Genomic DNA, 14,557 nt, shown 5'->3' with positions numbered 1-14,557 from the left:
CTCCAAAAAATGCTGCTCTTCTTATGAGTTAACCATAGGACCCAACATTATCTGTAGTTTGCAGTTAGCCTACTGTAGGAGCTTGAGTATTGGCCCTCTGTACTTTCTCAGTTGAAATCACCTGTGTGAACATCAGATCAATTTATGGACATTTTTGTCTATTCATTTATTTCCATTTCAATTCTATGTATTTATAAATTTATGTTTTCTATGTTAAATTGATATCACTTTTAAACTTTTGTTAAAGTATATTATTTTCTGAAATATCTTGAAAGTGGCTTGTGATGACAGCCTATTATAGGGATATACATATCATTATTCAAGATTCACCTATTGTAAGTCTTCTAGGTTGTTTCCCAATTTTTACATTATAATGATAATGAAAATGTAATAATTATCTTTACAGGATATCCTTCTGCTTAGAATATCAACTCATAAACTTCATCTAACTTTTCCTCATATGATGTGTTTCTCTTACTCACTATTTATGACATACTCTCTTATATTAAGCTCTTTAACATTTACTAGAGTTTACCTCCAGGTGCCATGGCAATCAGAATATTGTTTCACTCATTGTCTATAACATATTTTACATTAGAATATTGTACTTTTTCTTATTTTTGTTGTATCGTTCTAGATGAGTTTTAGAATAGTTTTATAATATTACCCCTAGCATCAAAAGAAATGTCATGAAATTTTGATTGGACATAAGGCTTGTAGTCTTAATACAGAAAGAGCACTTAAAAATTAGTAAAGTTTACCTTTTAAGATTCTGATCCTATATATGGTATATATATTATAAATGTTTTTACCAGTTGTCATTTCTCTTTTAATTTTTTATGGTGTTTTATTTTTCGTAAATTCAGATATATAATAAAAATACTTTCCTTTTCAGTACTTGTTATTTCTGTCATTTTTAGAAAGCCTAGCCCATATCAAGTTCAAACAGAATACTTGCCAACATTTTCCTCTACTACATTTATGGTTTCATTTTTGAAATACCAAGTTTCTAAACTATGTAGAATTCTGATAAAAGGTATAAGAGAGGATTAAAAATACTTTTAAACAAATGGTTTAACAATTATTGGAATGTTCTATTGAATGCTCCATGTTTTGCCAACTAATTTGAAACACACATTAATCATTAACTAAATTCTTACATGCTTGATTCTATTTCTAGTCTATTCCATTTCATTTTATTCTGGCCCCAATACACGATTCAACTAAAATTATTGCAGCTTTAAATTGAGTATCTGCAGGAGCAGGCATCTTCTTCCCAGAGTGTCTTTAAAACACTCTTCCACATTTACATTTCCAGATGCTTTCCAAAAAACAACACAAACATGTTTAATAATATGCTTATGAAATAAAGAAACAACAAAGTAGAATCTCTTATTACAGAGGGGATTTCCAACTTCTACCACAATATATGCACAAGCATTCAACAGATTTTTTTTGAGACAGAGTCTCAAAAACTCAAAAACTGGGGTGCAGTGGCATGATCATAGTTCACTGAAGCCCCAGTCTCCTGGACTCAAGTGGTCCTCCCACCTTGGCCTCCCAAAGTAAACAGATTTGTTTCAAACTTACTGCAGTTGCCACTTGAATATTTCCTGATAGGGGTCGTATCCCAGAAGGAGGCCTTCCTATTTACCCAATTCCTCTTGAAACAGGGCGAGCTGCTGAAGATTTGTGATTGCTGGCCATTGTTTCTTCACTTTAATCGCTGTTTGGAAGCAATAAATAGTTCAATCCTTTGATGTCTTCTCTAGCAAGACAATAATGACCCATCATACCCTTACATTTAATTCACAACAATTGTTCTTGCAAACTGCCATTCTGTGTACCACTACGAGGCTAATTTTGTTCAAATATGACATCGTGCTCCATTTACAACTATGAGATTTCTTGCAACATTCCTTCCTCATCTTTCTATTATCTTACCAAAATGCAAGCCCCTCTATTATCTATTTCTTTAGTATTCTCATCCCATACTCTGGTAAATTTTCTCTCCTGTCATAGCCAACATCTTTCTGTGCTCCTAATCCTTTCTCTGCACTTTCTGGTCCATGACTAACTCTCATATTCTGAATCTTGTTACAAATACTTTCTATTTTCTTAACTTTAACAGAATCTTGGTTTCCCCTGAGAGTAACACTTTCGGTAGTCCAAGTGTTTTAGCTTCCTGTCCCACAATTTTAAAGCAAAGGAGGTGGCACTTTTCTTGCTCCTCAGGGTCACTTTCAAAACATTCTTCCACACCTTTAAAAAAATTAACAACAGGCCAGGCGTGGTGGCTCACGCATGTAACCCCAGAACTTTGGGAGGCCAAGGCAGGTGGATCACGAGGTCAGCAGATCGAGACCATCCTGGCTAACACAGGGAAACCCCATCTCTACTAAAAATACAAAAAATTAGCTGGGCGTGGTGGTGGGTGCCTGTAGTCCCAGCTACTCGGGAGGCTGAGGCAGGAGAACGGCATGAAACCGGGAGGCAGAGTTTGTAGTGAGCCGAGATTGCACCACTGCACTCCTGCCTGGGCGACACAGCGAGACTCCATCCCCCCAAAAAAAAAACAAACAAGATTCACTTCCTCTGAGGATCTGGGAATGCAACAATATTGCCTTGATCTTTCCTGGTTGCTGGTAATTAGTGACTTCCTAATCTCTCCTCTATCTTTACTAAAGTCTTTTGTACCTAGTTCACAGCTTCTCTATTCCAATCTCACCATCATCCTGGATGACTTCCATCTAGATACTAGATCCAATACCCAACATTCCAGCTTTACAGTTCCCTGACCTCAACTTTAGCAATGATCTTAACTCCATTTCAGTAATTTATAGCCATGGCGAGACATGGAGCTTGTCATCATCTGGAATTGCTTCACCTCAAACATCTTAATTGAAATACTCCATTCTCCGGTCTTCTCCTCTCCTTCTACCCTTTTCTCATCTTCATTCTGCTACACCTGCCTTTAAACCATTTCCTTAATTCACTCATTCTCTCCCAGTTTATCAGCCCTCTCCTTTATTCATCAGAATATAATATTATTTAAAATTCTGTCTCATAATTTAGAGTAGTAGTTTTCAAATTGTTGGTCACATCCATTAGTAAATTCTGAAAACAATTTTGCAGGTTATGACCAAGATACTTAAACGTGAAATAAAATTTAAACAAAAAGAGTTAACTGAAAATATGAAGGGTAAACATTGTTTCAGTAAATTTTTGTTTCAGCTATATTTACATAAATTTACACATATGTGTTTACTGGGCTACAATATAAAAATGTATGTCCTATTGTAGGTCATATAAAATAGTTATGAAGATACTTATCTAGAGAGAGAATATGGAGAAAAAGAGAATAGTGTCCAAGATTCTGTCCTGAGGAACATCAATACATACAGATTACACAGAAGAGGAAAATCTAGTGTGAGAGACTGAAAATTAAGGCCCAGAAAGCAAAGAAAAAAACTAGGAGTGTGTGTCAGAGATGCCAAGAGAAGGCAGGAATCTGAGATATGCCATTTACGTTGGAAATTCAAGTAAGATGAAAACTGAAATGTCCAATGGAGTCCCCATCCAAGAAGTCACTAATGATACCTTGACAAGGGTGTTTAAGAACTGTCCTCCTTCTCTCATGAAATTAGTGTCTCATGAGCACCATCAACTAATTTGTATCCTTGAACTATTCTCCAGCCCATCTGGCAAAATCAGAAACCCTTCTCTACATCCAATCTGAAGTGCTGAACATTGCTGGTGGAAATCATACACCTGTACAGACTGGGGTACTGCAAAGTGATAGTCACAAATCTTAGCTGGACCCTCATTTCAGAAATGATTTATCCTTGTTAAGATACTTCTCTACTTGATAATTCTCACCCTTAACTACTTTTCTATTTAACCTCTGTTCCTGCCACTCTGAGCAGATGACTCATTTAAGAAAATTACAACTTGAACTCCATCACCTTTGGGGCACATAAACTTCTCTACATCCATCCTGCCCTCCAATCCCAACAGCCATTCCTTCTCTCATTCAAGATCAATCTTACTCTGATTTACCCTTGATCCCATCTTCTTTGTGACATTAACCTCACTGCTACCAATTATCTTTAAACTTTCTCCTTTTTTCAGTCTGTTACCATGTTCAATTCTTTCCTACCTTCAAAAACTTATTTCTTGATCCTGCAACCACCTCTATCTAACTGTCCCATATATCCTCCTTTATGCAGCCAAATTCCTAAGAATAGATTATATCCGGCCAGGCGCAGTGGCTCATGCCTATAATCCCAGCACTTTGGGAGGCCGAGGCGGGCGGATCACGAAGCCAGGAGATCGAGACCATCCTGGCTAACATGGTGAAACCCCGTCTCTACTAAAAATACAAAAAATTAGCCGGGTGTGGTGGCGAGTGTCTGTAGTTCCAGCCAATCGGGAGGCTGAGGCAGGAGAATGGCGTAAACCCAGAAGGCAGAGCTTGCAGTGAGCTGAAATCGTGCCACTGCACTCCAGCCTGGGTGACAGAGCGAGACTCCATCTCAAAAAAAAAAAAAAAAAAAAAAGAAAGAAAAAAAAAGAATAGCTTATATCCACTATTTTCTACTGCTTCATTTCCCACTGTCTCCTGGATTGCTACTGTTTGATTCAAATGACCCCTGCCAATATTGCCAGTGATGTAAATGTCATCCTACTTTACTGGTGTCCACATTTATATGAAACATCTCCATGACACTTCCCTCTCTTCTGGTTCTTTTTTCTGTCTCCTTGATCTGTCCCTATATAGAGCATTTTCTAAGATACCATCCACCATCTTTTTCTTTTCTCTCTCTAAACTCTCCTTGGGCCCCCTTATCCACACTCACGGTTTTAACAATTAATAAACTGATTCCACACAACTTCCTTATTTTAGCACTCAGCTTGCGGTGTTTATATCCAAATAATAACATCTCCACTTAGATGTCTAAATATTTCAAAATAAACATATGTAATCCAAACTCATTATCATCTCCCCAAAATTTGTCCTTCCTCTTGGTGTCACCTCCTAGTCACACAAGTCAGAAATTTAGTCCTTGACATCTTCCTCTCCCTCACTCCCATGGCTGATCACATAGTTCCACTGAGTTTGTTTTGTTTAGTTGTACTGATTTTGTTCCTAAGTGTTTAACAGGTACTTTACTCTCTATTCCTACAGCACTGGCCACTTCAGGGCATCACTGACTCAGGTGGACTATTATACCAGCCTCTTAAGTGGTCCCCTTGCCTAACACACATTTTGCCTGTTACTTTCTCTGGGAATCCTTCCATGACCAGTCTATAACTGGTCTTGGAATCTTCGTCTTCTTCAATTTCAGTGTATAGGCCTGTTCTACATGCTACCATGCATCCTGTGTATTACTTTATTCCAGAACCTATCACACCACTTGAAATGATCTGCTTAAGTATTTCTCGCCCTTTATGGCAAGAGCTGAATCTTAATCATCTTTACATCCCCAACATCTGCCTCAGTGATAAGCAAAAACTTTATTCTCTCATGTACCTTTTAAATTTCCTCCTACATAAAGGTATTGCCAATTACAAAAATTTACTAAATTGTTAAAAAGCAAACAAAGCGACTGGGCGTGGTGGCTCACGCCTGTAATCCCAACACTTTGGGAGGCCAAGGTGGGTGGATCACGAGGTCAGGAGATCGAGACCATCCTGACTAAAATAGTGAAACCCCATCTCTACTAAAAATACACACACAAAAATTAGCCGGGCGTGGTGGCGGGCATAGTCCCAGCTACTCCGGAGGTTGAGGCAGGAGAATGGCGTGAACCCAGGAGGCGGAGCTTGCAGTGAGCCGAGATCGCGCCACTGCACTCCAGCCTGGGCGACTGAGCAAGACTCTGTCTCAAAAAAAAAAAAGGCAAACAAAGCATGTGTTGGACTAAAATGATTTCTCTGTTTCTACACTCTATGTCCAGTACTAGTTTTCTGACTTTTCTTAGCATTACTTGTAATCAGTCCTTGGACTGCTATCCTTTCTACAGTCATGCATCTTTATAACTCCAACTATGTGTACGGCTCACTAATCAATGCCTACAGTTCGGCCCTTTCAACTGGGCACCAATTTTGAGTTTCCAAGTGTTTATCTGAAATTTCCATTCATATATCTCATTTGAATATGTTCACACCAATGTTCCTGACCCCACTAGCTCCCTGATTCTAATTCCTTGCCATTTTGAACTCTGCAAAGCAAAAGAATTTCAAATGGAAAAAGGAATTTCATGAAATGACTCTGAAAAGGAAGACAGGGTGTATGATCAAAATGGTTTTTCCACAAGAAGACGAGCATAATAAACATCTCTTTCCAGTGGAAAAGATATTACTCTAGGTTTCCTGCTAACTTTGAGAAAATGTACAACATACAAAAATTTCACCCAATTTTCTTTGCCACTGTTTTACTGTGGTGAAAAAAAAGCTTACCATTATATTATTACCAGTGGGATTAAGAGGCGGGCATTAGCAACAAATATACCACTCACTTCGGGGTTATTCAATCAAAGATTCACACAATTTCCAGTGATTCACACAATTTCCAGTTATTCACACAATCAGAGAGGCAGCCTGGCCTTCGGATCCAGAATGATTAGCGATACAAACTAGTGCTGACAAAGTTAGCAGCTGCATAATCTTGCCACCTTACTTAACCCCTCAGGATTTCATCTTCTGTAAAACAGAAGGGTGACATCTACCTTGCAGAGCTGTTATGAAGACGATAAGTATTAAATTTAAAACATCTGCTTCTAATTATTATGACTATCGTTATCCTCCCTAAACCAACCATTCTCACACAGGTGAATAAGTGGAAAGTTGCTAACTGCCCCCACTGTGATCAACAGACAGAAATAAGTCCCTTCCACTGTAACAGGCAGAAATCTATTGCTTTGACTAAAATCCTTCAGCCCATCGTGGTCCTTCCCTCTGCTCTGTGCTTGGCGGGTCTCCTGCGGGGGGTGGGGGAGGGGTCGGGCTGTTGGAGGAGGTCTGTTCGCACCTTCCGCGCGACTAGAATTGGTACATGCCTGGCCTGGCTACAGGCCCCACGGTAACAGTTAGCTAAGACCCAGAGTCTGAATTTGTTTTGTTTGGAGCGGATCAGCATCTCCAAGGCAAGAGAACAGACCTGGGAGGGAGGGAGGAAGAGATGGGACCCAGGGTTTCTCACCTCCACCGGCGCCAAAGGAGTGCTGTTGCCCGGCTCGCGGGTGCCCTAACGTCTTTCCGAGGCCCACGCGCAGTTTTCCTCGGCTCTCAGGCCTACCCACTAGCGGCCATGCGCCGCGGCGTATCCCGGCAACGGGGGCGGGATAGCGGAGGCTCCTCATCCTGAGTGACCAATCCTCCGCCTCAGCCCTTGGTTACACGCGGAGCTCTCGCGAGAATTGAGGACTGATGTTTGTTTCTTCACCACCCTTCAGCACTTTTTGGAAAAAGTGGAAAACAGCGGGGCGGCTGGAAAACAAACATTTTATGTGAACGAGACCAGCCTGGGCAACATGACAAAAACCTTTTCTCTATCAAAAATACAAAAATTAGCTGGGCGCGATGGCATGTCATTCATTGTACTCCAGCCTGGGAGACAGAGTGAGACCCTGTCTCAACAAATGAACCAAAGTACTTCAACTAATAGACACATAAATACTCTTACACATCTTAGTGGCTTTATGATGATAATATTTTTCCTAGTGAAGTCTGGCGTATGAAAGGCGGTATCATGGTGACTAACATCTCAGAGAGGACATTCACTGTTTAGGAGAGTTATAGTTCCTAAGCATTCTTTTTCAGTTATACTTCCCACATGACCATTACCACCTTCCTGTTTTGTAACATTTATTCCTGAAACCAAATGGAGGAGGTGAGTGAATAATATGTAGAATGCAGTCTTTTTTCAAAATAGACTTTATTTTTAGAGCAGTCTTGGGTTTAAAGAAAAATTTGGCAGAAAGTACAGAATTTCCATATTTCACCCTCCTCAGTTTCCCCTACGTCTTGGATGATGTGGTACATTTGTCACAATTTATGAACCAATAGTGATTCATTATTAATTGAAGTCCATAATTTACATCAGGATTCACTCTGTATTATACAGGTCTTTGGGTTTTGACAAATGCATAATATCACGTGTCTACCATCCCAGTATCATACAAAAGTTTCATTGCTCTAAAATCTCGTCTGCCCCATCAATTCATCCCTTTGTTCCTCTCTCCTCCTGAACCCCTGAAAACCACTGATCTTTTTACTATCTCTATAGTTTTGCCTTTTCTAGAATGTCATATAGTTGGAGTTATACAGTATGTAACCTTTTCAGACTAGCTTCTTTCACTCAGCAATATGCATTTAAGATTCCTCCATGTTTTCCTGTGGCTTGAGAGCTCATTTACTTTTATCACTGATACTCCATTGTGTGAATGTACCCTAGTTCATTCTTCTGCTGAATGACATCTTGGTTGCCTCCAATTTTTGGCAATCATGAGAAAAGCTATTGTAAACACTCGTGTGCAGGGTTTTGTGTGTACATAAGTTTTCGACTCATTTTGGTAAATACCTATGAATATGATTTCTGGATCATATGGTAAGAGTATGTTCATGCGCAGTGGGTGGCTTGCCTGTAATCCTAGCACTTTGGGAGGGCAAGGTGGGAAGATGAGAGTGATTATCTTTGTAAGAAACTACCAAACTATCTTCCAAAGTATTTTTGGAACTCTCACCAGCAATCAATGTGAGCTCCTGTGGCTGGATAGAGTTTTCCTTAATGGCTTAATTATATTAATAGGAGTAAGTCTCCTGATTTGAATGGAAAATTTCATGAAAGAACCACATTAATTTCCCCAAAAAAACCTCTGTCCTACAAATAAATGGTTGAAAAATAGCATGATGATATATCTAAGACCTGTCCCCTCATTTGTGCACTGGATTGATAAGTGTGGCCATTTGCCTTGTGGTGCTTCAGGAAAATTGAGTGATTTGGCTGGGTACTGTAATCCCAGCACTTTGGGAGGCTGAGGCAGGCAGATCACCCGAGGTCAGCAGTTTGAGACAAGCTGCCAAGACATGGTGAAACCCCGTCTCTACTAAAAATACCAAAAAATTAGCCAGGCATGGTGGCGGGTACCTGTAATCCCAGCTACTCAGGAGACTGAGGCAAGGGAATCGCTTGAACCTAGGAGGCAGAGGTTGCAGTGAGCTAAGATTGTGCCACTGCACACTGCACTCTAGCCTGGGCGACAGAGCAAGACTCCATCTCAAAAAAAGAAAAGAAAAGAAAATTGAGTAATTCTTCTTTGTTTAGAAAAGTTATAAACAGGAATGACAAATGCTGGCTCATTTTATAAATGCTTTGTCATTTCTCCTATTTAATGTTTAAGTGATTAAATTGAGCTTGATTGATTTTATTGTTTATTGAGCACGTACTACATGTTAGGTGTTGTAGATATATTATTATGTTAGTCTTCACAGCAACTCCATGAAGTTGGTATTATCTTCATTTTACAGTTGAGAAAACTGAGGCTTAGAGAGAAAAGCTGCCCACGCTTGTAATTAGCTTTTCTGTAACTTCCAGTGATTACGAATTCCAAACCCTTCTCTAGTTCTGACCATCACCTAGATAAAGAAGATGTACTATGAGCACACATCTTTACTGAAAACCCTTTCAGGAGACAGAAAAGCAATTCAGGAGCACAGCCCATTTTAACATAATTTGTTTAATTATTCCCAAAATAACAGGCCTCGAAGCATTAAAAGAGTCATTGACAACTGTATACATTTTCAAAGTCTAAGGTCACACATTGACAATTATAATTTTTTAAAATCAGAGAATATAGACATGGAAGCTTGTCATTGCTTATCACCTAAATATCATTACCTAGAAAATAGTGAAAACCCTTGGAACTTTTGAGTTGGCAGATGCTGGGGGTTGGCTGGGGAAAAGGGGAGAAATAACAACATATTGTCATCATTAAATGTTTATTAAGTCAGATATATATTCAAGAAAATGTAAAATTTGGCAGTAAAGCTATCATTTCATTAATAGATTTAGTTAAAAAAAGACTCTTGATATCTCTGGATCCAGACATAATCTTATATTTGATTTATTTTAGAAAGTTAAATAAATTGATTCTATTTATTTTTGTAATGTGAAGTACACTAAGTTTAGTCTTTTCAGTAATAAAATGGCAAAACTAGCCTTTAAGCCTCATGGAGGAAGCATTCACTATACAACCCTTTTAGCTTAAAAGAAAAATCAGTGTATGACGCAGCACTAGAGCATGCACCTTTACCTCCTGAAAGACTGGTCCCTTGTGTGTAAGTCAATCGTTTTGAATAATAATCTCTTCAGACATGGTAGATTAAATCAGAGAAAGTCTGCCACATATGCATTTTGACATCTGGTAACCTGGATTTGAAACCAGATTTTGCCACTTACTATGTGCTATGGGCAAATACAGAAACTTCTGTGATACTGTGAACTTCTGTGATACTAAGGACAGCTCCTTCAGGGTTGCTGTGAAGGTTAAAGAGGAAAGTTAATAGTGCTCGGCTTTAGTCCTTTGCATTGCCTGCGGGATGGGAGACAGGCCGGTTAATACTCTGGATGGTGGAGGGCTTGCTTCTCTGTATTTGCTTTGCAATCTTTACTCCTTCAGGAAAACACACTGAACATCCTATTTTCCATTGCATTTTCTTTCTTTTCAGAGTCTGATGTGAATGCTACACAGGGAGAAAATGAGCCAGATCTAGAGGATCTGAAGATCAAATTAATGCTGGGAATCTCGTTGATGACCCTCCTCCTCTTTGTGGTCCTCTTGGCATTCTGTAGTGCTACACTGTACAAACTGAGGCATCTGAGGTAAGTCTGCAGATCTCTGCAGTCTTCACGACAAATGCATGACATCGCATTCTCTCCCTCCTCTCTTTAGTAGATTCTTAGGAATTTGTGATCTCTGAATTTATCCATACGGCATTCAAATTGATTCCCATTTACCCTATTCAGATGGAGCACAGGACTGTCTTTAAGGGAATACCCTACTTGAACTTTTTCCCAGTATTCATCCAGAGATAGAAATAACCTTAGTCAATTGGAAAGGATAAAGAGAATCTAGATATGCTCTTTTTTATATAGCCCTGGAACAAATATATTTTGTTCTAAATAGCATATCTGCTTAGCATCTAATGTTTTTTTATTCAAGCAAGCCTTGAGACTTTCAAAAAACAGCCAATCTCTATCACCTTTACACTGTGAGACTTGTCCATGGGCTCTTTCTTATAAAAATATTAAATTCAACTCAAACCTCATTGAAGGAATTATTTAACATTTTTCAGGCAGTGTAACAGATTACCTTCAAAAATCCTAACAGAATTGCTTAATGTTCATAATGATCATTAATTCCATTCTTTTCATTGTGGTGTTTTTGACGAATGGTGTATTTCTGTGGTCCATTAAAACTGTGATCCTAGGTATTTATTCCCATTCGTTCAATTTCATTGTACATGTTTCTTATTAAACTTTTATTAAGGCAACTTCTACTGTTTTAGTAAATGGGTTTATAAATTCTAGTAGAGATTTGAAACATGCTTCAAATGTTAAATATAATCAAATTACAATGAGAGAAAAACTAGGCTGGGCACGGTGGCTCACACCTATAATCCCAGCACTTTGGGAGGCCGAGGCGGGTGGATCACGAGGTCGAGATCAAGACCATCCTGGCCAACATGCTGAAACCCCGTCTCTACTAAAAATACAAAAATTAGCTGGGCATGGTGGCGCGTGCCTGTAGTCCCAGCTACTCGGGAGGCTGAGGCAAGAGAATCGCGTGACCCTGGGAGGCGGAGGTTGCAGTGAGCCGAGATTGCGCTGCTGCACTCCAGCCTGGAGACAGAGCGAGACTCTGTCTCAAAAAAAAAAAAAAAAGAAAAGAAAAGAAAAGAAAAACTATATATCATTCATATAATGTTACTAAGGAACTAATACTTTGGGCAAAATTCGTATATTTTAATTTTTTGAATGCTTTTCTGAGTTACAAATGTACACAATTAAAAACAATTCTTGATATATGTTCTTTTCTTCTTCAGTTATAAAAGTTGTGAGAGTCAATACTCCGTCAACCCAGAGCTGGCCACGATGTCTTACTTTCATCCATCAGAAGGTGTTTCAGATACATCCTTTTCCAAGAGTGCAGAGAGCAGCACATTTTTGGGTACCACTTCTTCAGATATGAGAAGATCAGGCACAAGAATATCAGAATCTAAGATAATGACAGATATCATTTCCATAGGCTCAGATGATGAGATGCATGTAAACGATGAGTCAGTTACCCGGTGAAGAAATCGAGGAACCCGGTGAAGAAATCATACTGATGAATAAATAACTTTGATTATTTTGTCATCAAAAGACCTTTCTTTATGTCTTCTGTTAATGTCATGAGTTTGAAACTCTGCTGAGACAAACATTCTGGTGTCTTAAAAGGAGGACAGACTCAATAAAAATTATCTCTTGGTTATAAAATTTAATGGAAAATGCACAAGAAGATAATTTAAGGTGGGAGAAACTCATCAAGTAAAAACATTCCTGGAGAGTGACTTTGAAAGATATTTTCTGTAGGCTGGTTGATTTTAAAACAAGGACATTTAGATATTTACCTTCCCCAGGGGCATTTTGAGAACATCAGGGAACTCACCACTACCTATGCGCCCCCTCACCACCGTTGAAGCAAAAAGAACACACCTGTTCATGTTTTATTGACAAAACAGTTGTGCCATCAAGAGATGAAACTAAATTAGTGGTAGGAACTCTTAGCATTCTTGAACTGTTTAAAAGTCATCAGGGGTTGCTCTCACATGACAAAGGGTAGGAAAGAAAAGATACTTTTCTATTCCTTTGTTTTGTTTTCTTTTTTGAGAGGGAGTCTCGTTCTGTCACCAGGCTGGAGTGCAGTGGCGCGATCTCAGCTCACTGCAACCTCTGCTTCCGGGCTCAAGCGATTCTCTGCCTCAGCCTCCCAAGTAGCTGGGATTACAGGCACACGTTACCACACCCGGCTACTTTTTGTTTAGTAGAGATGGTTTCACCATGTTGGCCAGGATGGTCTTGATCTCTTGACCTCATGATCCACCTGCCTTGGCCTCCTGAAGTGCTGGGATTACAGGTCTGAGCCACCGCACCCGGCCGTATTTTTCCATTTCTAAAGTATGCATAATCGTTTGAGACAACACGGTGTTCCAGAAGAAGAGAGAGGAAGAGGGGAATTCCAGCAGGTAATTTCCTAGATGGGGACTCATGGACTCTGAGTCTTTTAGAGCTGAAGTGCCCTTCTTTCTCTCTTCCCCCAGGCATCCAGGATTATTATGTTCCACTGAAAGAAAAGCAATGCTTTTTGAAGACTTATTCAAGTTTATTAGTGACTTTTGTGGCTATCCATACCAACAGTATTTCAATTTACAAAGACAGAAAATAGGGATAAAGTTTCCTTTTTAGAAATTAGTTTCAGCTGGGCACGGTGGCTCATGCCTGTAATCCCAGCACTTTGGGAGGCCCAGGTGGGCAGATCACAAGGTCAGGAGTTCGAGACCAGCCTGGCCAACACGGTGAAGCCCCGTCTCTACTAAAAATACAAAAATTAGCCATGTGTAGGGCACACGCCTGTAATCCTAGCTACTCAGGCTGAGGCAGGAGAATTGCTTGAACCCGGGAGGCAGAGGTTGCAGTGAGCTGAGATCACACCACGGTGCCAAAGCTTGGGCGAGACAGCAAAACTCCGTCTCAGAAAGAAAAAAAGAAATTAGTTTCAAATGGAGGGATTTAGGGACATGCATCATGTCTTTTCTGGATATGTATGGATATGGGAGAAGAACTTAGGGCATGTTTCATTGCCCTCTTCAATTTTTACCACACCAATAGCTTTCATTTACTGAGTACCTACTTTATAATAGGCACTTTAGAACATTGTATCACATTAAATTCTACTATCTTATGAAAGGTGAGTTTAATTTTACAGATCAAACAACAGAAGTTCAGGTAAGTCAGATAAATTGCCTAAGAGCACCTGCTGTGATGTGCTTCCAGTCTGAGGTTCTCTCCATGATCCATGAAGGTGAATAGTCAGACTGGCAACAAAAGTCCTTAGGAGCACCACAGGCCCAGCACCCAAGACACAGAAGGTTCCTTAACTCAGGTGCTCTTTCAGCTCTTGGGAAATTGTTTTCCTTGCCTTTAGCTTGGGTATCTATAATTCTTCTTCCTCGCGAGAATAAACACACATTTTACTCTCACCTGCCACTTCCCCTACTATCCATTGTTAGAGTCCTTCACTCCCAGATTTCACCTCAGACTCCCACCCAGTCTCACTCACCATCAGTTGGGAAAGCTACGGAGCTCCGCCTTTGAGTAGTGATGGGCTATAAAAGACAGCACCCTTGAGGGAAAAGGCAGCAGGTCAGGCGCTCACCTTTGCCTGGTCTCTGCCAACAGTGCTCACAGTTTCTGAGCCAGTGGAGGTGGCCTGGAGCAGCAGCCCATGCTACC

The 14,557-nt window shown here is 39.8% G+C and overlaps 2 protein-coding genes across 2 annotated transcripts in view; one reads left to right on the top strand and one right to left on the bottom strand.

Moving 5' to 3' along the window:
* LOC100607937 (intraflagellar transport protein 74 homolog) overlaps positions 1 to 1,707 on the bottom strand; it is a 105,910-nt gene extending 104,203 nt beyond the window's left edge. The window contains 1 exon segment of the mRNA XM_030808371.1: positions 1,591 to 1,707. Within this exon segment, the coding sequence (XP_030664231.1) occupies positions 1,591 to 1,707 (117 nt within the window).
* Positions 1,708 to 7,183: 5,476 nt separating this feature from the next.
* Positions 7,184 to 12,427, top strand: EQTN (equatorin). The gene is made up of 4 exons (XM_030808370.1): positions 7,184 to 7,324; positions 7,697 to 7,748; positions 10,732 to 10,885; positions 12,109 to 12,427. Exons 1-4 carry the CDS (start codon positions 7,184 to 7,186, stop codon positions 12,356 to 12,358), a joined length of 597 nt encoding a protein of 198 aa, XP_030664230.1. The 3' UTR covers positions 12,359 to 12,427.
* The last annotated feature ends 2,130 nt before the right edge of the window (positions 12,428 to 14,557 follow it).

This window comes from Nomascus leucogenys, unplaced genomic scaffold (genome assembly GCF_006542625.1).
Source record: "Nomascus leucogenys isolate Asia unplaced genomic scaffold, Asia_NLE_v1 Super-Scaffold_442, whole genome shotgun sequence".
Classification (NCBI taxonomy): domain Eukaryota; kingdom Metazoa; phylum Chordata; class Mammalia; order Primates; family Hylobatidae; genus Nomascus; species Nomascus leucogenys.
This window is presented reverse-complemented; position numbering and strand designations above follow the sequence as displayed.